Source organism: Cetorhinus maximus, chromosome 5 (genome assembly GCF_964194155.1).
Source record: "Cetorhinus maximus chromosome 5, sCetMax3.hap1.1, whole genome shotgun sequence".
Lineage (NCBI taxonomy): Eukaryota > Metazoa > Chordata > Chondrichthyes > Lamniformes > Cetorhinidae > Cetorhinus > Cetorhinus maximus.
The window spans coordinates 155,288,905-155,314,195 of NC_135883.1; the positions used below are offsets into that span (position 1 = coordinate 155,288,905).

The 25,291-nt window shown below is 45.2% G+C and overlaps 1 protein-coding gene across 1 annotated transcript in view; it reads left to right on the forward strand.

The window, feature by feature from the left end:
• LOC144681034 (potassium channel, subfamily K, member 16-like) overlaps positions 1 to 15,463 on the forward strand; it is a 32,278-nt gene extending 16,815 nt beyond the window's left edge. The window contains exons 2-5 of the mRNA XM_078542718.1: positions 2,530 to 2,644; positions 5,757 to 5,923; positions 8,429 to 8,597; positions 14,331 to 15,463. Coding sequence (XP_078398844.1) covers positions 2,530 to 2,644; positions 5,757 to 5,923; positions 8,429 to 8,597; positions 14,331 to 14,527 — 648 coding nt within the window. The 3' untranslated portion in view covers positions 14,528 to 15,463. The remainder of the gene's footprint in view (positions 1 to 2,529; positions 2,645 to 5,756; positions 5,924 to 8,428; positions 8,598 to 14,330) is intronic.
• The last annotated feature ends 9,828 nt before the right edge of the window (positions 15,464 to 25,291 follow it).

Below are 25,291 nucleotides of genomic sequence, written 5' to 3' on the forward strand. Positions count from 1 at the left end.
ATTTGAGATGTTTTCGATATCAAAAGGAAAGGAAAAACAATTTTCATTGATATGGCACCTTAGGGAATCCCCTTTCTAACAGCACCGGGGATGTACCTACACCAAATGGACTTCAGTGGTTCAAGAAGGTGGCTCAAGGGCAAATAGGAATGAGCAATAAATGCTGGCCTTGCCAGCAACACCCACATCCCACGAAAGAACATTAAAAAATCCTTAACATCCTCAAGTACACCCAATGTGGGGAATTAGAATGGTAATTACACTTAAAAAGTGCACCACTGGCTGTAAGGCATTTCAGGACATTCTCAGGTCAGAGAAGTTACTACATAGATGCAAGTCTTTTCTTTAATACATTTTAAAATACATTTAGAAGGCTTTATTTTAACACATCTACTAGCCAGTCGTAACAACAGTTGGACAGAAACATCTATTCTCTGAAATCTCTTAGGTTTACACACTTTACAGCCTTGCAAACATTCCCAAGGATTCCGTTACTACAATGCTTGCAGCTCTAATATTACACGTTTGAATCCAAGATCCCTCTGGTAGGCTGCACAGCAAAGAAATTACAGATGAAGCAAAGGCCACCCAGTCCATTGACCCTGTTTCCTAACCAAAAACACGTCAATTAGAATTATTATGGATCCCGTGCATTCAGTCGCCTGAGGGATTTTCCCCTACTCTGAAAGACCATTAACACACTGTCCTAGTGTCATTCAGAATGTCTTAGTTATAACTTTTGAGCCCTAATGCCTTGAACAGATGGAAGACCTGTGTTGACGTGATTTGTTCTCTACATCTCAGAATGTCCTTGGTGCTTTGGGGGAGGGTCTTCTGGTCGGTGAGTGGGGGGCGGGGCCCGCTCGCCGACGCGTAAAATGGCACAGGGTGACGTCGGGCAGAGCTCCTGACATCACCCCACGTCATTTCCAGTTTCAGGTTGGTGGGGGGGTGCAGCCGAGTCGGCTGTGTACCCGCCGACCTGTCAACGGCCTATTGAGGCCATTAATAAACCAATTTAGGTAATTGATAGGGCTGCCCATCCAACTTTAGGGCTGGCGGGCATGTCAGGAGATCTGGCGGGCTTAAGAAAAAGCATGAAGCCTCATCCACGGGTGGGATGAGGTTTCATGAGGGTTTTAAAATATTTAATAAAGGTTTGAGTAAAAGTGATGGACATGTCCCAACTCATCTGACAATGTCAAATAAGGGGACATGTCAGGGAAATTTTTTAAACATTTGTCTTAAAAGTTTTAATACCGAGGTGATCTCCCTGAGGTAGCACTTTGCCTCAGGGAGATGAGTGCGCTCTTTCATGCGCATGCACGAAATAGCACACTCCGGCTGAGGGAATTCCACCCCCCACCGCCCACACAGGGAGCGTATAGCGTTTCCTGGCGGACGTCACACTGGGTGAGCCTTAATTGCCCTGCCCACGTAAAATGGCGGCGCACCCCCGATTGAGGGTGCCGATTGGAGTCACGCCTGCCTGCGCCCGCTCCTGCACTTCCCCCCAACGGGAGAAAAATTTTTCCCTTGGTGTTTTGGCATGAATCTCTGTCTTCTGATTACTGGGTTTCTCCAACACCTTCACTGCTGACCTCCCAAACTCCTCTCTTCACAAACTCCACATCATTCATATTCCATTCTATTCCATTCTGCATCCCCACCCCCTCCCCAACTCCCTCACTAGTCCACTTCCCCAATCTCTAGTAAATTCCATATCTCCTTGTTCCCCAACAGAACACATCCAAAAATATTTGTCATTCCTACAAATCTTTTCGTTGTTCTGTCCCACCCTATCTCTGATTCTGACTTCTTGCATTCCTCCCTTTCTCTCCTCTATATTCGGTTGCAGAACTCTTGGCTACTTTGGTCCTAATCTTTGTAACCCCTTCCCCAAACCCCATTGCCTCTCTAACCCTCTGTTATATATAGCTGTATTATCTGTAAATATCTGTAAAGAGCTAGTAAATAATTAGCTTGGAATTAATTGTTATGTGTAAGTGTTCCAGGGGGCCATATTTCATGGCTGTATTTGATGCTGATGCGATGTATAACATAACCAGTTCAAACTGGTTCCTCTTGTACAAGGCAGCATGGCAATTTAAAGAGTTCTGATCTTTCCAAGCTTAATGTGTGTGATTATTACCAACATCTGGGAACCAAAGACAACAAGAACACTTAGCAACTACACATTCAAAAACCTCCCACAAACCTCTTCAACCAAGTTCTTGCTTACCTCTCCTCACCCTCTCATAAAGACTCAGTGATCCCCTCCTTTACACCTGTGATGTGCCTTATGTTCTTTTAATGCATTGAGGGTGTCAGAACTGTGAGTTGGTGATCTGCAATGCTCAAGCACCAAAGGGAAAAATCTGCCACCTATAGAATATTCTGTCAATAACATTATTGAAGTACAATCAAAATAATTGAAGACTTATTTGTCTCCCATCCTGATTTGCTTTTCGCGGTTACAGTTAAGCTTTGGAACTTTAGTACTAATCTCCATTCTCTCATTTATTTAAGATTATTATAGATGCCTGGGATAAAGGTGTAAATCCAACAGGAAACTCCACCAACCCAAGCAACTGGGACTTCAGTAGTTCATTTTTCTTTGCAGGAACCGTGGTGACTACAATAGGTAAAGAGTTATGTTCAAATGCCTTACTGATTTTTATTTTTGTCTTTCTGACTCAAGACTTGGATTTTGGCAGGGGCAATTTTCAGCTTCATACATTCGGTGGGAGCCTTGCCTGGTGAAAGTGCATATTAGAAATTTTAGGTGTGTCTCACAGATTATCTCCTGTCAGTTCATTTAAATGGTTAGAAAATCAGCACAATTTGTTTCTTCGATGTGCTTTTGGTGGCTGATGCTCCTTGCAAGTGATGCAAAGTCTGAAATTTACCCCGTTCTTTTCCAATGATTTGGGCATTTCACCATGATTGTGGCCCCCCTCATAAATTGCTGGTGAATGGAACATTTCTGCACTTGTTGCAGCCAGTAGCAAGGGAGGGAGACAGAAAGCAGGAAACTATAGGCCAGTGAGCCTAACATCTGTCATAGGGAAAATGTTAGAAGCTATTATTAAATATGTTATAGCAGGGCACTTAGAAAAATTCAAGGCAATCAGACAGAGTCAACATGGTTTGTAAAAGGGAAATCATTTTTGACCAATTTAATGGAGTTCTTTGAAGGAGTCACATGTGCTGTGGATAAAGGGGAACCAGTGGATGTACTGTACTTAGATTTCCAGAAGACATTTGATAAAGTGCCACATCAAAGGTTAGTGTAGAAAATAAAAGCCCATGGTGTGGGGGATAACATATTGGCATGGATAGAAGACTGGCTAGCTAACAGGAAGCAGAGAGCAGGCATAAAGGGGTCTTTTTGCTGGTTGACAAGATGTGACCTGTAGTGTGCCACAAGGATCAGTGCTGGGGCCTCAGCTTTTTCCAATTTATATAAATGACTTGGTTTAAGGCACCAAAGGAATGGTTGCTAAATTTGCTGACAACACAAAGCTTATTAGGAAAATAAATTGTGAGGAAGACGTAAGGAGGCTACAACGTGACATTGATAGGTTAAGTGAGTGGGAAAAGATCTGGCAAATGGAGTATAATGTGGGCAAATGTGAAATCGTTCATTTTGGCAGGAAGAATAAAAAAAAAGCTTATTATCTAAATGGTGAGAGATTGAGGAGCTCTGAGATTCAGAGGGATCTGGGTGTCCTAGTGCATGAATCACAAAAGGTTAGTATGCAGGTACAGCAGGTACTTAGGAAAGCTAATAGAAGGTTATCATTTATTGTGAGGGCAATTGATTACAAAAGTAGGGAGGTTATGCTTCAGTTATACAGGCAATGGTGAGACCACATCTGGAGTATTGTGTACGGTACAGGTCTCCTTATTTAAAGAAAGATGTAAATACGTTAGAAACAGTTCAGAGAAGGTTTACTAGATTAATACCAGGAATGGGCGGGTTGTCTTCTGAGGAAAGGCTGGACAGGTTAGTCTTGTATCCACTGGAATTTAGAAGAGTAAGAGGCGACTTAATTGAAACCTTTACGATCCTGAGGGGTCTTAACAGGGTGGATGTGGAGAGGATGTTTCCTCTTGTGGGAGAATCTAGAACTAGGGGTCGCTATTTAAAAATTAGGGGTCGCTCATTTAAGACAGAGATGAGTAGAAATTTTTTTCTCTCAGAGAGTTGTGAGTCTTTGGAACTCTTTTCCTCAAAAGGCGGTGGAAGCAGAGTCTTTGAATATTTCTAAGGCAGAGCTAGATAGATTCTTGATTAACAAGGGAGCGAAAGTTTATCGGGGGTAGGCAGGAATGTTGAGGTTACATTCAGATCAGCCGTGATCTTATTGAATGGCAGAGCAGGCTTGAGGGGCCGAGTGGCCTAGTCCTGCTCCTAATTCACATGTTCGTACGCAGTCTAGGATCGGTTAGATCACAGGTGGGCTTTGTAACAAATCCAATGCCTTGTCCGACAACTTACCTCAGCCTCAACCTCACTTAGCCACAACTTCCAGGGGGCTGAATTTTACTGGGGTGCTTGTGGTTCCACACTGCCGGGGCTGAAAGTAGTAGACCATCTCGCTTAGACCAACAGCGGGACCCTGAGAGACATTTTCCCAATGGTGGCCAACCAAGTGACCAAGGTCACCGCCAGGACAGCTATCTCGATTAAGAACAGACACATGCTCCAAATAGCTGCTGGCTAATCAGAGGGTCAACAGCTCAACAGTGCCATTGTTAGTGGTGGTCATTGCTGGGGCTGGACTTGCCAGACAGGCATGTCCACACTCTCAAAGACAGGTAAGTGGGCTCTGGGGTGCTGGGACCAGGCAGGCAGGCCCCGTCAATGGGAAGGGTTGTGGAGTCGGGGGAACCGGTGGTCACTGAGGAAAGGTAATACCTTTGCTGCTGGGGTGGCCATTGCCCCCAGGACACCTCTCAGTGGAACATGGAGTGCCCAAAAGGAGGGCCCTCCCTTGGAGCCCCCTGGGAGACTCTGCACTGGGAGGCCAGGTTTCACTGGATAGTCTCCCCATGCTAGAAATATGCCAAAAGAAGCAGGCAGTGGCCCGTAATTGGTCACTTAAGTGGCCCAGTTGGATTTCAGGCAGGCAGGCTGTTTGCCACCTTCTCCACTGCTGGCAAGACCACATGGCAGTGGAAGGATGTCAGGCACACCACCTTCCCGCACCATTTTGCCAGCCTTCCCGCCTTCAAGCTCTTCCAGAGCCGATAAAATTCAATCCCATGGTTTCTCTAAGTCAGACCGATATCTAGGACAACATTTTCCTTAACCCTGTGCCCCATATTTTGGTCTCCATTATTTGCTGTTATTTCGATATATGTTGAGACTGGTGGTTCTGAGGGGTCTAGCATTCCGCAAGGGGTGCTCTTTCGGAGTCCTTTAATTTTCTTTTGGAATTCAGTATGCTGGGAGGATCATTAACTTCCCCAAGGGTGCCTGGGTGCTGATGAGGGCGGGGAGCACGAAATGGATGCTGATCCATTGTCCCCTCAGTACAAACCCCTTAAGCACTTGCGGAGAGGCACAAACAACGCTGCACATTACGGAGGAGTGACCCTCGACAGACTAATTGGTGGACTGATCACATTAACCTCAGCAAATGAGGAGGCTGTCGATTGGCTTTGGGGATTTGCATTCGCTAAATAAATAAATTTCAGTCTATGTGAAACTCAAACGAGAGACTCAAAATTTTTCTCTGGTTTGACAGGTTTTGGTAACCTGTCTCCCAGCACTGTAGGAGGACAAGTTTTCTGCGTGTTCTACGCATTATTTGGAGTCCCTTTGAACCTAACCTTTTTGAACATCCTGGGGAGAAGCCTGAATGGCTACTTGAAGAGGCTGGAGAGAAGCGCTCAGAAATCAAGCAACCACAAGGTAAGCTTCGTACCCAGATAGCTAATAGGAGTTTCTCAGGAAGGAAAACTTGACCTTTGCCCATGTCAGTATTGGGACACTCAGTGAATGCTCAGTTAACCGTAGAACTCCAGTATAGAAATGAATGCATGCCAAGGGTGTAGCTTAGATGCCAAAAGTGATTACAGATTGAATATTCATGGATAAGAAGAATAGGCAAACAACAATGAATAGGGCATGGCAACAAATTTATTTGAGAAGTAGATGGGCTTGGACCAATGATATTACCGCAGCGAGATTTTTACTGTCTGGAATGCACTGCCTGAAAGATGGTGGAGGCTGACTCAACAACAATTTGCTCAAGGCAATTGGGCAAATGCATAAAGGGGAAAATTGCTTGGGTGTGGGCTAAGTGGGACTAATTGGACAATTCTTTCAAGTAGCTGTCACAGACACAATGGGTAGAATAGACTCCTCCTGTGCAATGATTAATCTTCAGACCTTTGTTGACATTACAGATGATAAATTAATTTTTCATTCTTTGGTCACTTTGACTTCTTGAGTTTTGGGTCTGCTCTTCCTGTGAAGTACATAATGCGCAACATTTCCCCCCACCGTTGAGGGGGGGATGTGCGGGACCGGGCACGGGCAGGCGGGTCCTCAACTGGCACCCCCACTCGAGGGCGAGCCACTATTTTACATGGGCGGGCCAATTAAGGGCCCGCCCAGCGTTACGTCCATCAGGAAGCGCTATGTGCTCCCTGTGCGGGTGGGTGGGGGGGAATTCCCTGAGCCAGGAGTGTGCTCTTTCGTGCATGCGCGTGAAAGAGCGCACAGATCTCCCTGAGGCAAAGTGCTGCCCCAGGGAGATCGGCTCAGGTTTGAAACATTAAATAAAGATGAGAAAAAAATTTGCTGCCTTGTCACTGTCACATGAGTTGAGACATGTCCATAACCTTTATTTTAATATATTCTGAAATTTTTAAATCCCTCATGAAACTTCATCCCGCCCGTGGATGAGGTTTCATGTTTTTTCAGAAGCCCGGCCTGTTCACCAACCTTAAGGTTGAATGGGCAGGTCCATTAATGATTTCAATTACTTTCCTAATGGCCTTAATAGGCTGTTAACAGGTCGGCGGGTGTGCAGCCGACTTGAGAATGTAAATGACGCGGGGTGACGTTGGGATGCCCGCCCGATGTCACCCCGCGTCATTTTACACATTGGTGAGCGGGCCCCGCCCCCCCCCCCGCTCGCCGACCGGAAGATGCAGCCCAATGTGAAGAGTGTGCACTGTGTGCCAGCACCATAAGTAATACTTTCGCACACCCCTTAACGTGGTGTTTTTTTTTTCCTGCTGAAGAATATCAGCAGAAGGTGAAAAATAACAAAAACAGCTGCTTGGTAATCATAAAATATTTTATTGTACTGAACTTGAGTATTGCTGAAAAAAGAGACATGTGGAAGATTTTCATCTTTCACTCATCAAGACATTTCACAAGAATACCAACATAAGGGGTAAACAACAATTTATACTGTATGCAAAGAGAGTGCTGATTGTTTGGCAAGTGGACTCTGATTGGTAGAGGCATTGCCATGGACAATGCACCAGTGATGGTGTCTGACAGTTAACTGCCAACCATTATTTGAAAACTGTCTGTCACCATCACTGGTGCATTCTCCATGGCAACACCTCTACCAATCAGAGTCCACTTGTCAAACAATCAGCGCTCTTTTTTCATACAGTATAAATTGTTGTTTACCACTAACATTGTATTCTTGCAAGTGCCCTGATGAGTGCAAAATGAAAAGCTTCAACATATCTCTTTTTCAGCAACACTCAAATATTTTATTTTTGTTTAGTATTTGGTAAATCTGGTTATTCTGGCTTTGAAACTAGTCTGGTTTCTTGAACTGCCCCAGTGGTTTAACTGGAGAATGGTGCTGAACCTTATTAAGACATGAAGATCTCAGGTTTGATCAATAATCTGGTCTCAGTAGTTAATGTGCTACAACTGACCTTAATGTCCTCGGGCCAAAGAGGATAGAAAATCTGCCAAGACTCCTTTTCCTGGCTGCTATTCAGGATTATCTCTGCTATTGGTTGAAAAGTCTACAGGATATAAACCAAGAACAGGATCATGTTCTGTTATCAACTATGGCCAAACAGACAGTCTGGGCTCACACATGCACTTGAATGAAGTACCAGGTAAAAGATGGCATGATCCATACCTCAGGGTCAACATCTTGAGGTGATAAAGTGAAGATAATTGGGAATTCTGGAAATATTGGGAAATCTGGATCTCTAAATGGCTGTTCAGGTTAGGACAATTGAATATTTCAAAATTGAGGTTGATAGTTTTTTAATTAAATGCGACAATGGATACAGTGCCAAGGCAGGTAAATGGAGCTGAGATACAGATCTACCAGGCTCGAGGGGTTAAATGGACCACACCTGTTCCTATGGAATAAATATTTTAACAAAGAAATTCCCCTATTTTTACATGTCATTTTCTGTCCTTTTGCAGCAAGTGACGAAGATTTTCACAATGGTTTTCTTCTTGATTATTGGCACGGTGCTATTTCTGGTGTTCCCGCCATTGCTCTTCAGCCATGTAGAAGGTTGGACATACGGTGAAAGCTTTTACTTTGCCTTCATTACTCTCAGTACCATCGGATTTGGAGATTACGTTGTAGGTATGACTTCAGTAGTCCAGGAATTCAACGATACATATTGGTCACCTGTGCAGATATTTAGGAGAGAGGAAACTGCCTGAAAGCAAAGTCACACACAGTAGGACTGATTTCACCAAATCTGACCAAACAGAGCAATGGCCGTGTGTTACCTACAGAAAGTGGCCATACAACCCATGGCACTGAGTCTATCTGCCATGTCATGAGAATGCCTACAAAATAATACAATTTAAACCATCAATGCTGATCCCTGCCAGATCTCTATTGCTTACACAATAGTCACTATGTTCCAAAGTCAAGTCACTGTGTCAAGCCTTTTGAGATGTTTTGACAGTGTAATAATGCCTGTCCTCCTCCTACTTTAAGTACCATGCCCTAAGAGGGCGCTGGCCACCATGAACTTCGATTGGATTGGTCCATGAATATGCTTGGCAATGGCTCTGCATTATGGCTGACCAGGAAAATCTCCTTTTTACCGCCTGCATTCAGGGGAATTAGGTGGATTTACAGGCTGATAATCAACCTGTTTGGCCATGTTATGAATGTACTAGAGGAGAGTGCGAGAGGAGGACGCTGGGGCAGGCAGTCAGCAGCACCTAGAGGATCTAGTCTATCTAGAGGATCTAGCATCTAGTCTATGCTCAAGTAGGAGTAAGGGTAAAATAAAAGCAAGGGTCCATATTCTATTTAGTTAAGATATGCCTGGGAAGCTCAGTCCCATGATTTGCACATCCTGCACTATGTGGGAAATCCTAGACACTCCTGCCGGTCTGGATGACCATTTGTGCAGGAGGTGCCTCCGACTGGAGCAACTCGAGCTTCAGGTTTTGGAGCTTGAGCAGCAGCTGGGGACACTACAGTGCATTCCCGAGGCTGAGAGGTTCGTGCATAGCACGTTTCAGGACATGGTCGCCCCACAGCTTAAGGAAGTGCAAGCAGAGAGGGAATGAGTGACCGCCAGGCAGATGAAGGGGACCAGGCAGGGAGTGAGGGAATCCACTGAGTACATCTCACTCGCAAACTATTTTTCAGCCTTGGAAAACAGTGAGAGTGACGGTTCATTTGTGGAGGCCAATCAGAGCAAAGGCCTTGGCAATGTGGGTGGTCCAGCTGCTCAGTGGGGAGGAAGAAGTGTGAAAGGGCAATAGTGGCAGGGGATTCAGTAGTGAGGGGAGTGGACAGACACTTCTGCAGCCATAGACATGACTCCAGGGTGGTATGTTGTCCCCCACCCCCAGGGTGCCATGGTCAAGGATGTCACGCAATGGCTGCAGGGCATTCTGAAGGGGGAGGGTGAACAGCCAGAGGTCATGGTCCATGTTGGGGCCAATGACATAGGAAGAAAGAGAAATGAGTTCCTGCAAGCAGACTTTAGAGTGTTAGGTAGGAAATTGAAATGCAGGACTTCAAAGGTAATAATCTACGGATTATTCTCGGTGCCACGCAGTAGTGAGTATAGGAACAGAAGGATAGAGCCGATGAATGCGTGGCTGGAGAGATGGTGCAGGAGGGAGGGCTTTAGATTCCTGAGGCACTGGGACCGTTTCTGGGGGAGGTGGGACCTGTACAATTTGGATGGGTTACATCTGAACAGGAACGGGACCAACATCCTCGCATGGAGGTTTGCCAATGCTGTTGGGGTGGATTTAAACTAAATTGGCAGAGGATGGGATCCTGAAAAGTAGTTCAGAGGGGAGAAAAGCTGAGATGGGATTAGAAGTTAAAACGCTTGTAAGTGAGTCTGGAAGGCAGAGAAAACATAGGCTAGAAAAGAAAGAAGTGAGTTTAGCAAGGCTAAATGGAATATATTTTAATGCAAGGAGCCTGACGAATAAGACAGACTAGCTGAGGGCACAGATAGACACGTGGGAGCATGATATCATAGCTATGACTGAGACTTGGCTAAAAGAAGAGCAGAATTGGCAGCTCAACATTTCTGGCTATAGTGTATTCAGACAAAATAGAGAGAGGGATAGAAGAGGACGAGGGGAGCACAATATTGATCAAGGAATCGATTATAGCAGTGAGGAGGGATGATATTCTGGATGGATCATCAAATGAGGCCATAGGGGTAGAAGTAAAAAACACAAAAGGGGAAAACACGCTGTTGGGTGTGTACTATAGCCCCCAAATAGTCAGGGAGAGATAAAGGATCAAATATGTAATCAAATTTCAGAGAAGTGTAAGAATAAGAAGGCAGTGATAGGAGGGGATTTTAACTACCCAAATATTAACTGGGATTGTTTTAGTGTGCAAGGTAGGGAGGGAGCAAAATTCTTAAGTTGAATCCAGGAGAACGTTTTTAGCCAGTACTATTATGACACAGCCGGTGGTAAATGCTGAGTTGTTCAAATCCCAGAGGGGAACTTGAAACAACTGTCATAACTAATTTTTTCATTTTGTATGTTTTGAGATGCAGGCTTTAAATTCAGTTATAATAAGACCACAGAGCCTTAAGAAGTTTTTATAAAACTAAATTAAACATTTATTAATTAAAAGATTGTAAGATATGTCTACAAAATACTATGATAATGGCTTCTAAAAAAAATCCCCTAATTAATCTGACTCTCGGTTACACCTCTGTTAAGACAACAGTAAAACACACAGATTTAAACAGACCCCTGACAAAGCACAATCTGGACAGTCGCATTCAAAATGAGTTTCTTTCAGCTCTGGGCCCTTGCAGACAGCGACTTGAGGCTTACAGGCTGGAGGCTTTAGATCTTAGAATCCCTCCTTTTTACCAACAGCCTTCTCTTCCTTTATACATATTTTCCTCTTTGAATGCAAATTCTCATTGTATCATTAGGTTTTTGGAATTTCACCTTTTCTAACAATAAAACCCTTTCATAACACCAATTTTATTAGTAAGCTTTGGAAAAATTAAACATATTGTTTGGCTTCTTCTGGCTAGGTGTAATATTTCACCCATTCTTTTGAATGGTTTATTTAAAAATGCAAATTACCCCCTTTACACTTCAACATGTAATTTATCTAATTAACATTTCAAGCCTACTTCTCTTCTATACATCAAAGCCTCTAGAACAGCTGGCTTTAATCCAATTAAGACACACACACACACAGAGACACCACTAGAACTCTATTTTAAAATAATTTCCAATAGCATTATAGACATTCTTATATCTTCTTGACAGTACATAGAAAGCTCAAGAGAGGGAGCAGTTCTGGACCTAATATTCGGAAATAAGCCCGGGCAGGTGGAAGGCATATCAGTAGGGAAGCATTTTGGAGATAGCGACCATAACACAGTTAGATTTAGGATACTTATGGAAAAGGATAAGGTTGGGCCGGGAATAAAGGTTTTAAACTGGGGAGAGGCTAATTTTATTAAGATGAGATGCGATTTGGCCCAAGTGGGCTGGGAGCAGCTACTTGCAGATAAAACTGTGCCAGAGCAGTGGGAGGCATTCAAAGAAAAAATAGCGAGAGTACAGGGCAAATATGACAAAGTGGGAGACAAAGTCCAGGCAACCCTGGATGTCAAGGGACATAAAGGTTAGGATTAAGAAAAAAAGAGAAGTTTATGGCAGATACTGAGGGCTCAATACGGCAGAGTCTCTAGAGAAGTATAAAAAGTGCAGGGGGATCTTAAAAAGGAAATTAGGAAAGCTAAGAGACTGCATGAGAAAGCATTGGTGGGTAGAATAAAGGAAAACCCAAAGGGGTTTTTTAAATATATAAAGAACAAGAGAATAACTAGGGGAAAGAGTAGGGCCAATTAGGGACCACAGAGGTAATCTGTGTGTGGACCCGGAAGACGTGGATACAGTCCTTAATGAGTACTTTGTGCCAGTCTTCACAATGGAAAAGGACAATGCAGGAATAGACATCAGGGTGGAGAACAGTGAAATATTAGAGGAAATTAACATAGAGAGAGAGAGGAGGTACTAGAGGGTTTACTGGCCTTAAAAGTGAATAAGTCCGCAGGCCCGGATGAGATGTATCCCAAGCTGTTGAGGGAGGCAATGGAAGAGATATCAGGGGCCCTGGTAGTAATTTTCAAATCCCCTCTGGCCACAGGTGAGGTGCCAGAGGACCAGAGGACTGCTAACATTGTCCCATTATTAAAAAAGCGAGGAAGGGATAGACCAGGAAATTACAGGCCAGTCAGTCTAACCTCGGTGGTGAGGGATTACTAGAAAGAATTCTGAGGGGCTGAACATATCTGCACTTGGAGAGACACGGATTAATCAGGGATAGTCAGCATGGATTTGTTAAGGGAAGGTCATATTTGACAAATTTGATCGAATTTTTTGAGGAGTTAATCAGGAGTGTTGTTGAGAATAATGCATTTGATGTGGCCTGCATGGACTTTATCAAGGCTTTTGATAAGGTCCCTCATGGCAGACTGGTCAAGAGAGTAAGAGCCCATGGGATCCAAGGCAAAGTGACACATTGGATCCAAAATTGGCTGAGAGGCAGGAAGCAGAATGTGATGGTGGAGGGATGTTTCTGTGACTGGAAGTCTGTTTCCAGTGGAGTTCCACAGGGCTCAGTGCTGGGGGCCTTGCTGTTTGTGGTGTACGTAAATGATTTGGACTTAAATGTAGGGGGTATGATCAAGAAGTTCGCCAAGGACACGAAAATTGATAGAGTGGCAAATAGTGAGGAGGATAGCTGTAAACTGCAGGAGGATATCAATAGACTGGTCAGGTAGGCAGAGCAGTGGCAAATGGAATTTAACCTGGAAGAGTATGCAGTACTGCACTTGGGGAGGGCTAACAAGGCAAGGGATTACACTATGAATGGTAGGACCCTGGGAAGTAAAGATCAGACGGACCTTGGTGTACATATCCACAGATCCTTGAAGGTAGCAGGGCAGGTAGATAAGGTGGTTTAGAAGGCATATGGGATACTTGCCTTTATTAGCTGAGACATAGAATACAAGAGCAGGGAGGTTATGCTGGAACTGTATAAAATGCTGGTTAGGCCACAACTGGAGTATTGCGTGCAGTTCTGGCCACCACATTATAGGAAGAATGCGATTGCACTGGAGAGGGTGCACAGAAGATTTACCAGGATAATGCCTGGGTTGGGGGTCTGAGCCATGAGGAAAGATTGGATAGGCTGGGGTTGTTTTCCTTGGAGTAGCGAAGGTTGGGAGGGGACCTGATAGAGGTGTATAAGATTATGAGGGATAGACAGGGTGGGTAGGAAGGCACTTTTTCCATTAGTAGAGGGGTCAATGACCAGAGGACACAGATTTAAGGTAAGACGTAGAAGGCTAAGGGGGGAGTTGTGGAGAAATTTTTTCACCCAGAGGGCGGTGGGAGTCTGGAACTCACTGCCTGAAAGAGTGGTTGAGTCAGAAACTCTCGTAACATTTAAGAAGTATTGAGATATTCACTTGCGTTGCCATAGCCTTCAGGGTTATGGGCCAAGCGCTGGGAAATGGGTTCAGTGTAGTCAGATCTTTGTTGACCGGCGCGGACACAATGGGCCGAATGGCCTCCTCCTGTGCTGTAAACGTCTATAAGTTTATGAGCACCTTCTGTGCCCATCAAGTTCTGAGGTGGAACTTGAACCCATAGCTTCTGGTCTGGAGATAGGGACACTACACCTGAAGCCTTAATGTCCTTGCCCTTTGGAAATACACTGCATTTGCATGATTTCCTTTTTAATAAAAAATCAGATTTTTTAAAAAAAAAATCATAATTTCCCTTTTCTTCACTTCCATTGTGTGTGCCACTAATAATTGCAATCTTCCTATTGTAGGCACTGATCCAGATAAGCACTACATTTCCATCTACAGAAGCCTGGCTGGTGTCTGGATTGTCGTTGGCCTGGCCTGGTTGGCATTGCTCTTTAACCTGGGCAGCAGAATAATGGGACGGATCTTCCAACTGAAGTGGCAGAGGAAAAAATCAAAGCCCGAGGTTAAGCATGGCCCCAAGCAGGAGGATTGTACCTAGTACCTAGTTTCATCGTGCTGAATCTGCTATTTGACTACCTCATTTCACTCATCCCCTCCCATCCTAGTTAGGTTTTCTTTTCCTCCCTCAGTGCTTACGTTCATGTTTTCTTTATTTTCCTGGCAGGTGTTTCTCTTCTGATTTTATAGTTCATCAGGTGAACGATGTTTGTGTTGTGGAGTGGAACACTTCCCCAAGTGTCAGCGTTATGTATTCCTAGTTCAGGTGGGGCACTAGTTAGATGCCTAACTAAGTGAAGGACCCTCTTCAATGCCTGGACAATCTGCCTCAATCCCAAAATCAGAAGAGCTCCCTCTAATGCAGTGTAACATATTTCCAATTCTCACACCGGTCAACTAGTGGCGTCTCTGATAAGAATGCCAAATTTGTGAAAAGTTCATGGGTAATTTATTTTACCAGCCCAAAGGACCACCTGGACACTGTAACCTCGCAGTTAATTTTCAATGTTTCTTTTGTCCTTGCACCTTCTCTTTTGTATTGAATGAAAGGGCCTCAGGATTACCTGTAGGAAGTACCCACAAACTAACAGCTAATAGTGGAAATAAAAGCAAAATACTGCGGATGCTGGAAATCTGAAACAAAAACAGGGAAGGCTGGAAAAACTCAGCGGGCCTGACAGCATCTGTGGAGAGAGAAAAACAGAGTTAATGTTTCGAGTCCGTATGACTCTGGCTCTGAAGAAGGGTCATACGGACTCGAAGCGTTAACTCTGTTTTTCTCTCCACAGATGCTGTTAGACCTGCTGAGTTTTTCCAGCATTTTCTGTTTTTGGAGCTAATAGTGGAAATTTAATTCAGTGGAGTGATTCTGAAGTAGGATGTTAGCAAATTAACACTTCCCCATTGCATATCAATTGTGGGAAGGGCTATTTTTGATGTATGAAATCCATTTTATTTTTGTCCTTGGTTTCTTTTTATCTATACATACCAAAGAATAAAGTGTTGGTTAATTTACCCCCAGGCCTAACGTGTCTGAGTTGGTTGCTGAGAGGGTGCGTGAATGTGATCTGAAGAGGGAACCTCCCCTTCTCATTAGCTTGAGCCTGTGGGGAGATGACCTGACTTGCTTGCTTGGTGGGGGGTGAGGTGAGGGTAAGGTGGGGTGGTGGGGGAGGAGGTGATGGCATAGTGGGATCATCACTATAGTAATCCAGAGGCCCAGGGTAATGCTCTGGGGACCCAGGTTTGAATCCTGGTGCAGCAGATGGTGGAATTTGAATTCAATAAAAATCTGGAATTAAAAGTCTAATGATGACCATGAAACCATTGTCGATTGCCGTCCTGGCCTACATGTGACTCCAGACCCACAGCAATGTGGTTGACTCTTAACTGTCCTCTGAAATGAGCAAGACAATCAGTTGCATCAAACCACTACGAAATCACAAAAAAGGAATGAAACTGGGCAGGCCATCCAACATTGACCTAGGGACCGGAAAATACAACGGCAAACTCAGCCCTGTCGACCCTGCAAAGTCCTCCTTACTAACATCTGGAGGCTAGTGCCAAAGTTGGGAGAGCTGTCTCACAGACTAGTCAAGCAACAGCCTGACAAAGTCATCTCCTTAGACAGCACCTTCCAAACCCACAACCACGACTGAATGACAAGGGCAGCAGATAGATGGGAATACCGCCACCTGGAAGTTCCCCTCCAAGCCACTCACCATCCTGACCTGGAAATATATCGCTGTTCCTTCATTGTCGCTGGGTCAAAATCCTGGAATTCCTTTCCTAACAGCACTGTGGGTGTACCCACACCACATGGACTGCAGCGGTTCAAGAAGGCAACTCACCACCACCTTCTCAAGGGCAACTAGGGATGGGCAATAAATGCTGGTCCAGCCAGCAAAGCCCACATCCCATGTATGAATAGAAAAAAAATTCCCACGTAACAGTACATTGGGGATGGGAAGGTCGACAATGCAGGGGATCTTCACAGCATAAATTGATGCGAAGGTGGTAGGAATACCTATCAATAATTTATTGCAAAAGAACATTGAAATAATGCTAACAGATTAAAATGCTTTCTCGAGTAGTTCCATTGTTTGGTCCATATTATTCAGAATGTTGTTATTCAGGGACAAACCTGCAAAAAAAAAGGCCTTGCTTTGATGATGTTATTGTGATTGCATTACATGTCCGGACTCCATTTTACCCGTCACCTTCCCAACATCGCAGTAGGCTGTCACATTTTTCCATCTTCCCCTGATTGGTGAATATCAAATTTGAGCCAATGAAAAATCCCAGCCAACCAGGCGTGGAATGCACCCATTGTAAAAGTTGAAGGAACTGCGACTTGTACTTGAACTTCTGGAGAAATAACTTTCCGTACGATTTCAATACATCCGTCCAGTCCCAAAATTTAAAGAGGGGAACAACATGGATGTTTTCTCTTAGAACTCGTGCAAGTGGGACAAAGAAATTTGGGCCAAAAAAGCATGTACATCACTTATCAGTGAAGCACTCATTGTGCTTTCTCATGAATCCAATGGGCAATGCAAGAGATTAAACTGTTCCATATGGTCTTCTAACTACTTGTGAAATATGCTTAAAATGTTTAGCTTTGTGTGACTTGTGCAAAGAGTGTCTTAGAATCACAGAACTGTTACAACACAGAAGGAGGTCATTCCACCCATCGTGTCTGCACCTGCTCTCCATAGGATCACCACCCCCCCACCCCCTACCTTCCCCCCATAGTCCTGCACACTCTTCCTTTCCAGATAACAATCCAATTCCCTTTTGAAAGCCACCATTGAATCTGCTTCCACCACACTCTCAGGCAGTGCATTCCAGATCCTAACCACTTGCCACATGAAAAAGATTTTCCTCATGTCACTACTGTTTCTTTTTCCAATTACCTTAAATCCTTGCCCTCTGGTTCTCAATCCTTCCACCAATGGGAACAGTTTCCCCCTATCTACTCTGCCCAGACCCCTCATGATTTTGTACCCTCTCTTCTACAAAGAAAACAGTTTCAAGTTCTCCAACCTATCTATGTAACGGAAGTTCCTCATCCCTGGGACTATGCTCTTGTCTTGTGAATCTTGCCTGTACTCTCGCTAATGCTTTCACATCCTTCCTAAAGTGTGGCACCCAGAGCTGGACGCAATACTTCAGCTGAGACCGAACCAGTGATCTATACCAGTTTAACATGACTTCTTTGCTTTTATACTCTATGCCCCTATTAATAAAGCCTCAGGCGCTGTAGGTTTTATTAGCTGCTCTCTCAACCTGCCTGCCACCTTCACTGACTTATGCAATAAGAACTGGAGGCAATTGTGGGCAAATGGAGAGAATGTAACAGATTTTAAAGGGTGACACCAATAATGTCAAGGGATAGGTTTGTGAAAAGAAAAGAAAGAATTTGCATTCATATAGTACCTTACATATTCTCAGGACCAACCAACAAGCTTCATAATCAATGACTTACCATTGTTAAGTGAAAGCTGTTGAGGCCAGAGCAATTAAAAATGCAACACAAAGAGATTTTTGGTTGGGTAAGGGCTGGTAAATGGAGTTGAGGTTTGGATCAGCCGCGACCTAAGTGAATGGTGGAATGGGTTCTTGATCCCAAATCCCTACGGAAGCAAAATAGCTCTTGGTAATCTCAGGGTCGCTTGTTTGGCCAGAAGTGCTGGATGCTGAAGCAGTTAGCTAAGCATGCCAATCATTTTGTGACCTCATGAAAGGGCCTGAATTTTCAGATTGGCGGGTGGGTGCGGCCGATGGGCCCGGGAGCTGTCGGCAAACAGACCGCCGACTGCGATCAGTGCCCGGCCGCGATTTCATGCTGGCTGGCCGATTAACGGCCGCTGAAAAGCTCAGCGCTGCCGGGGTGGGGGAGGGAGGGAGGAGGGCGGGTGGTGACGTTTCCGCGGGTTAGCGTTGAGAGGAAAGCTCCCTGAAGGCAGAGAGCCGCCTCGGGGAGCTGCAGATCCGAAAACCACGAAATAAGGTTTTGAAAAATCAGGACACAAATGTCCCTGAGCATCACAATCGGGGAACCTGAGTGTATAGGTGATAGAAAATGCTGTCCATAGATTTTTATTTTTATTTTATTTAATAACGGAAACCTCATCTCGTCCTTGGATGAGGTCTTTTCAAAATGGGGGCTGCCCGCCTGCCCGCTTTGCCCGTGCGACGAGCGTGAACTCACACGGGCAACGTAAAATCGGCTTCAGTTGGGTTTTTAACGGCCTTAAGTGGCCTCTTAATTGATGGTGGGCTTGGCTCTAGCTCCCGCGTGTGCCCGCCGACCAAAATATTGCGCGTGCGCGCGGGAGACGACGTCAGGGCACTCGCCTGGCATCTTCTCACGCGATTTCACGCCTGATCAGGTCAGGCCCATGCACGCCCACCCTAGGTAGGTGGGAAGTCAGAGACCCTGTGCCATCCTTCCGACGACCCCCTTCCCAAGTCCGCCGATTTAGCCCTTGCACGAGGCCGGTCTTAATGAATCCAAGTGGAGGACACAAAGGCGATGCAAGGGATACTTGTGCTCTAAATGTGAGACAGTGGTTGCAAAGTCAACAGTTTCCCGTCTTCAGGGTGGTGTTGCAGTTCAGTTGGTGAAGCCAAACACATCATAGACTGTGAGACTGGAGCTAGGTGATCCACCCAAGGGATTGGGCAGGGGCCAGGCAGACAGACAGACAGAAAAGATGTCACAATAGTTCCAATGGGTCACGGTGAACAAAGGGGTAACCAAGTCGATGTTCTCTACGCAGGCATAAAATTGTATCCATGGCCAGGTTTTAGCCAGAGTGTCCAACCTGGACACAAGTGAAAGAAATTGGGGTTTTCAGCAACCACGCCAGCAGGGGTTTTGATTCAGAACAATGGGGGCACTGAAGGTATTGCGGCTGAACAATTTTACAAAGAGGAGGCTGGAGCTGGGACAGGGCATGCAGGCTTTGTGAGCCGAGTGCAGTCAGCAGCAGCAATTACTGATACACGTTCACAGGCCCCCACTATCTGGCTTCCAATTGTGATTCTGTGTGTGTGTGCACATGTGTGTGTGCACGTGTGTGGGCTCACAACCTGACCTCTGTGCTGAAAATGGCAGAAGTGGCCAAAAATTATAAGTTGCACCTCTGAACATGGCGCTTCCCATTTTTGCTGGGGGTGGAGGGGTGGGTGGGGTGGGGGGGGGCCTGTTTTGCACATGTGCATTTTATGGAGGCAGCTGGCCATTCAAATCATTGGCTACCTCCCACTGAAGTGGGCTTTTGGTAACCTTGTAGTGTGAAATCCGAAGTGTGCGGATTAGACCTGGTAAGAGCAGGTCTGAACTATGTTGATTCATTTGGATAGCCAGGGTACCCCTTTGGAGAAGTAAGGTACCCCTTTGGATATGGTCGGGGGACACCTTTGATGGAGGTAAGGCACCCTTTGGGTAGGTCAAATGTCCTTTTGAATTGTTATAAGTAGACATAAATTAGCGTAAAAAATGCATAAACTCATTATTGTCAAGCTCATTGGAACTGTCAACAGATCTGTCAAAGGGACTATCAAAACTGTCAAAGGGACCTGTCAAAACTATTAAAAGCACCTGTCAAAGGGAGCCATCAAGCTGTCAAGGCATTTAAGAATCCTGCCCTTTAAGTCTTTGAAAATTTGCCTGGAGTGTTAAATAAATTATTGCTTGCTATTTCACTCTGTCTGTTGACATAAACCTGAGTGTTTCCATTGCTGGATTAGTGCTGATGGACTGATTTCATGACCATCCATTATCACAGTATGGTGCCTGCCATTTCAGTTTGATTGACAGCTACAAGTGGTTATAGACACTTTGATGTGGGACTATGGATGCCAATGGTTGTTGTTATAAGGGATTGTACAGTTGAAAGAAATGCTTGTTGTTAAAAGTCTTTATTTAGTTGAGGGAATGTAATTGTAGTAAATGGGTTTTTATGATGAGTGTTTTCTTTTCAATATAGTGAAGTCTGCAATAGACATTTTATTTTATAGAGCTTTATTTTATCTCATCTCTGCGTGTGTCCTGAAGTCTGCCTATGGTGGATACTGGGCGAGGTGGTATGGTAGCTGTGATGGTAAAGGATAGTGGATGGAGGCGAGGGGGAGCATGGGCTGGTCTGAGCTGACATTAAGTTGGCATAGAGGCTATAAAGGACCATGGAGGGTGGATGGAGAGGCATAGGTTGATATGGAGGGTGTGAGGGGCTATAGGGGTTGTTCAGGGGCATACCTTGACATGGGGGCATGAGATGGCATGGGTTGGCATGGATGGGGCACAGGGACTTTGTGGGTGCTGAGGGATGGAGGGATGTTTCAAGTTTTATTCTTTATTTTGAAACTTTGGACATAAAGGCTGGCCTTCTGCCCGGCCCAACTCTGCACCTGTCAGCCTCCTTGGTTCTTCCCTGGCCGCCCGCCCTGACTTCCAGTCCTGCCCCCCCACCACCTTCCCCCCACCCCCCCCACCCAACAGAAATATCTGATGCATGGGCAGCCATTTTTAAAAGTTGAGTTCACAGAGCCGGGAATTCTCCCATCTCTGCCCACCTGACCTGGGAGTGAAAATCAACGCCAATGTTTGACATCTCAACTGACGAGGCCTCACCTTACTAGTTTAACATCGGGAGTGAATGTCTTCTGTTTCAGCTGTGGATATCTGGGCTTAGAGTTTCTTCACATTTTTCTCTAGTTTTCAGGTGGATTTGAGAAGAACAAAATGGTTAACCCATGTCCTAATGATCCCTGTAAAAATGTTCCTCCCAGGATGATCTTGTCAACAATAACTACCCATCTGTGCACCGTATGAAAATACCATTAAAATGGTGCCATAATGTCTGAGGTTCAATGTCCCTCTGGTACTAGAGCCCTCCCATTACTGAGAACGCCAAAAAGAATTCAGCATTGTTATGTGGCTGCAGATCGGCACAAGTGGAGAAGATATAAGTAGGCTGCAAAAGGATATGGATAGGTAAAGTGAGTAGGCAAAAATCTGACAGATGGAGTATATTGTGGGAAAATGTGAGGTTGTCCATTTTGGCAGGAAGAATAAAAAAAGTAACATATCATTTAAATGGAGAGAGATTGCAGAACTTTGCGGTACAGAGGGATCTGAGTGTCCTGGTACATGAATCACAAAAAGTTAGTTTGCAGGTGCAGCAAGTGATTAGGAAGGCAAATGGCTTTTATTGCAAGGGGAATGGAATATGAAAGTAGGAAAGTTTTGCTGCAGTGGTACACGGCATTGGTGAGTACTATCTACAATTTAGAAAGGATATAATTGCATTAGAAGCAGTTGGGAGAAGATTTACTTGACTGATTCCTGGGATGAAGGGGTTATCTTATGAGGAAATGTTGGGCGGGTTGGGTCTATATTCATTGGGGTTTAGAAGAATGAGAGGTGATCTTATTGAAACATATAAGATCCTGAAGGGACTTGACAGGTCAGATACTGAGAGGACGTTTCCCCTTATGGGAGAGACTGGGACTAGGGGACACTGTTTAAAAATAAGGGGTCTCCCATTTAAGACAGAGCTGAGGAGAATATTTTTCCCCTCAGAGGATTGTTTGTCTGTGGAATACTCTTCCCCAGAGCAGTGGAGGCAGGGTCACTGAATATGTTTAAGGCTAAGTTAGATAGATTCTTGATTGACGCGGGAGTCAAAGGGTATAAGGAGTACTCAGGAAAGCGGAGTAGAGGCCACAATCAGATCAGCCACGATCTTATCAAATGGTGGAGCAGGCCCAAGGAGCTGAATGGCCTACTCCTTCTCCTAATTCGTATGTTCCTATAGAGAGACCTTTGTGAGGACATTTCCCGCCATGTAACTTCGCTTTTGATTAATTTTTAATTTTTTTTTCCACTTAAAGTTTGCCAATGGGTTCCACATCCCTCCTTATGCTTTGGGGGGGTTTCTTTTGGTTATAACTAGTGGCATTCACCTCAGGAGCCAATGTCCTTTGCCTTATGGGTTCCCCTCTGTCTGTAGCCTGAAGAGAAGAGGAGGATAGGAAAGAGCAACATGTGAAAGCTGGCTGGTCAGATACCATAGGGGAGGACTGGCATCCAGCCATACGTATTCACGCACACAGAGGGCAGAATTTAAAGAGGGTAGTGGGGGACCTACCATCAGCCACCAAAACTGGTGGCACCCCCACTGATTTGATCTCTAGGAACCCTGAGAGAATCAAGTCCTTAATTGGCAACAGGAACCTTGCCACATGGTGCTCCTGGCCCCATGGGAGACATTGAATTTCCAGGTCTTCCCGCAGTCAGGTGGAAATCCTGCCACTGAGCACTGCTGGCCAATTAGAGGCCTGCAGCTCGCCGCTACCGGCAGCGCCACCGAGTGGCTGCTGCTAGTAATACACTTGGGATTCCACCAGGGCTCATCATGGGACCTCTGGAGAAAGGTAAGTGTGGAAGGGCTGGTGGTCACGGAGAGGGGTTCACTGGTGATGGGAGGAGGGACAGGGGTCAAAGCGCCCCCTTCCCAATGTGGCATTCTTTGATCAGTCACAGAGTGCCTTTTAATGAGGGACCATAACCCCCACTTCACCACCCCACCCCCCGCCTCCGCCAACTAGTCCACAGGGTTTGCTTGCTGGTCTCCCCACATGGTGAAACGCAGCCTGCTGTTGATTGAATACCAGCTGTAAATGGCCATTAAGCACCTCAACTGACATCAGGATGGGAAGGCTCCCCATAAGCTTTCCTACCCTGGACTTAATCAGGGGGAGGCGGAGAGGAACCACAGGCCCTCCCACAACTTGTATTTTATCATGGGATGTGGGCATTGCTGAGTAGGTCAGCATTTATTGCCCATCCCCAACTGCCCTTGAGAAGGTGGTGGTGAGCTGCCTTCTTGAACCGCTGCAGTCCATGTAGTGTAGGTACACCCACAGTGCTGTTAGGAAAGGAGTTCCAGGATTTTGACCCAGTGACAGTGAAGGAACGGTGATATATTTCCAAGTCAGGATGGTGAGTGACTTGGAGGGGAACGTACAGGTGGTGGCGTTTACATGCATTAGCTGCCCTTGTCCTACTAGATGGTAGTGGTTGTGAGTCTGGAAGGTGCTGTTGAAGGAGCCTTGGTGAATTCCTGCAGTGCATCTTGTAGATGGTACACACTGCTGTAACTGTGTGTCAGTGGTGGAGGGAGTGAATATTTGTGGATGGGGTGCTAATCAAGTGAGCTGCTTTGTCCTGGACAGTGTCCAGTTTCTTGAGTATTGTGGGAGCTGCACTCATCCAGGCAAGTGGAGAGCATTCCATTACACTCCTGACCTGTGCCTTGTAGATGGTGGACAGGCTTTGGGGAGATCAGGAGGAGAGTTACTCACCACAGGATTCCTAGCCTCTGACCTGCTCTTGTGGCCACAGTATTTATATGGCTAGTCCAGTTCAGTTTCTGGTCATTTGTAACCCCCAGGATCCTGATCAAATGCACCCCCCCATAACCCCAGCTTGGAACTCACCTCCAGGATGGGATGGGCGGAGGGGTGGGGGGGCGGTGCTGTGGGCAGAGGGTGTTTGAATTAAATTCAAAGGCCAGGTAAGAGTCAACCACATTGTTGTGGGTCTGGAATCACATGTAGACCAGATCAGGTAAGGACGGCAGATTTCCTTCCCTAAAGGGCATTAGTGAACCAGATGGATTTTTACAATAGTCTATGATAGTTTTGTGGTCACCATTACTGAGATGAGCTTTCAATTCCAGATTTATTGAATTTAAATTCTACCAGCTGCCATGGTGGGATTTGAACCTATGTCCCCAGAGTATCAGCCTGGGCCTCTGGATTACTCGTCCTGTGGCATTATCATAAAGCCACCTACTCCCTTAATTAGTCCTAATGTGCTGCTCTTTCCCCATAGCCGTGCAAATTCTATTTTGAAAGTTACTATTGAATCGCTTCTTGCTAACCTTCAAGGCAATGTATTCTAGGCCATAATAAACACTATATAAATTAAAATTCTTCTCATTTCTCTTCTGATTTGTTTGCCAATGATCTGAGATCTTTGTCCTCTGGTTACTTGTCCTCTGCCAGCAGAAATAGTTTCACCTTATTTGCTCTATTAAAACCCTTCATAATTCTGAACACTTCTCTCAAATCTTCCCTCTACCTTCTCTGCTCCATGGAGGGCAATCCCAGCTCCTCTGGTCTCTCCACATAACTGAAGTCTCCCATCGCTGTACTAAATCTCCTCTGCGCCTTCTCCAAGGACTTCACATCTTCCTAAAGCATGACCTAGAACTGGGCACAATATTTCAGCTGTGGTGATTTCTATCGCCACCTGACTATCCTCGAACTCCTCAGTACCTCGGAATCCCGAATCCACAGGAAATACAAAAGCCTCACAAGTCCCTACACATTATATTGTTATTTTCTATACATTCCGAGCATTGTCTCTGGTAACTTTTGACGGGTGGATAAATACAAGCATAACTGTACTAGAGGGAGTTAATGTTATGTAAATACTCAGTGTTACATTGAGGCCAAGTCAAACACGGCAGTCGAATTAAACTCAATAATCACAGCATGGCAACAAATAGTCATGTTGCTGTGAAAACATTAGCTCAAGGAACTAAAACAAATTTCAGTGCCACTTACATAGCTCTACTGAATTGCTGCAAGTCTCTGTCTATCCACCACCCCGCCCACCCCAACACCCCTCGAGTCACAGCATTTCATTTAAAAATGCATCAAAAACTCCTTTTGTTACATTAGTTCAATGGGAAAATGCATCAGAGAATGGTCACCATTCACCCAC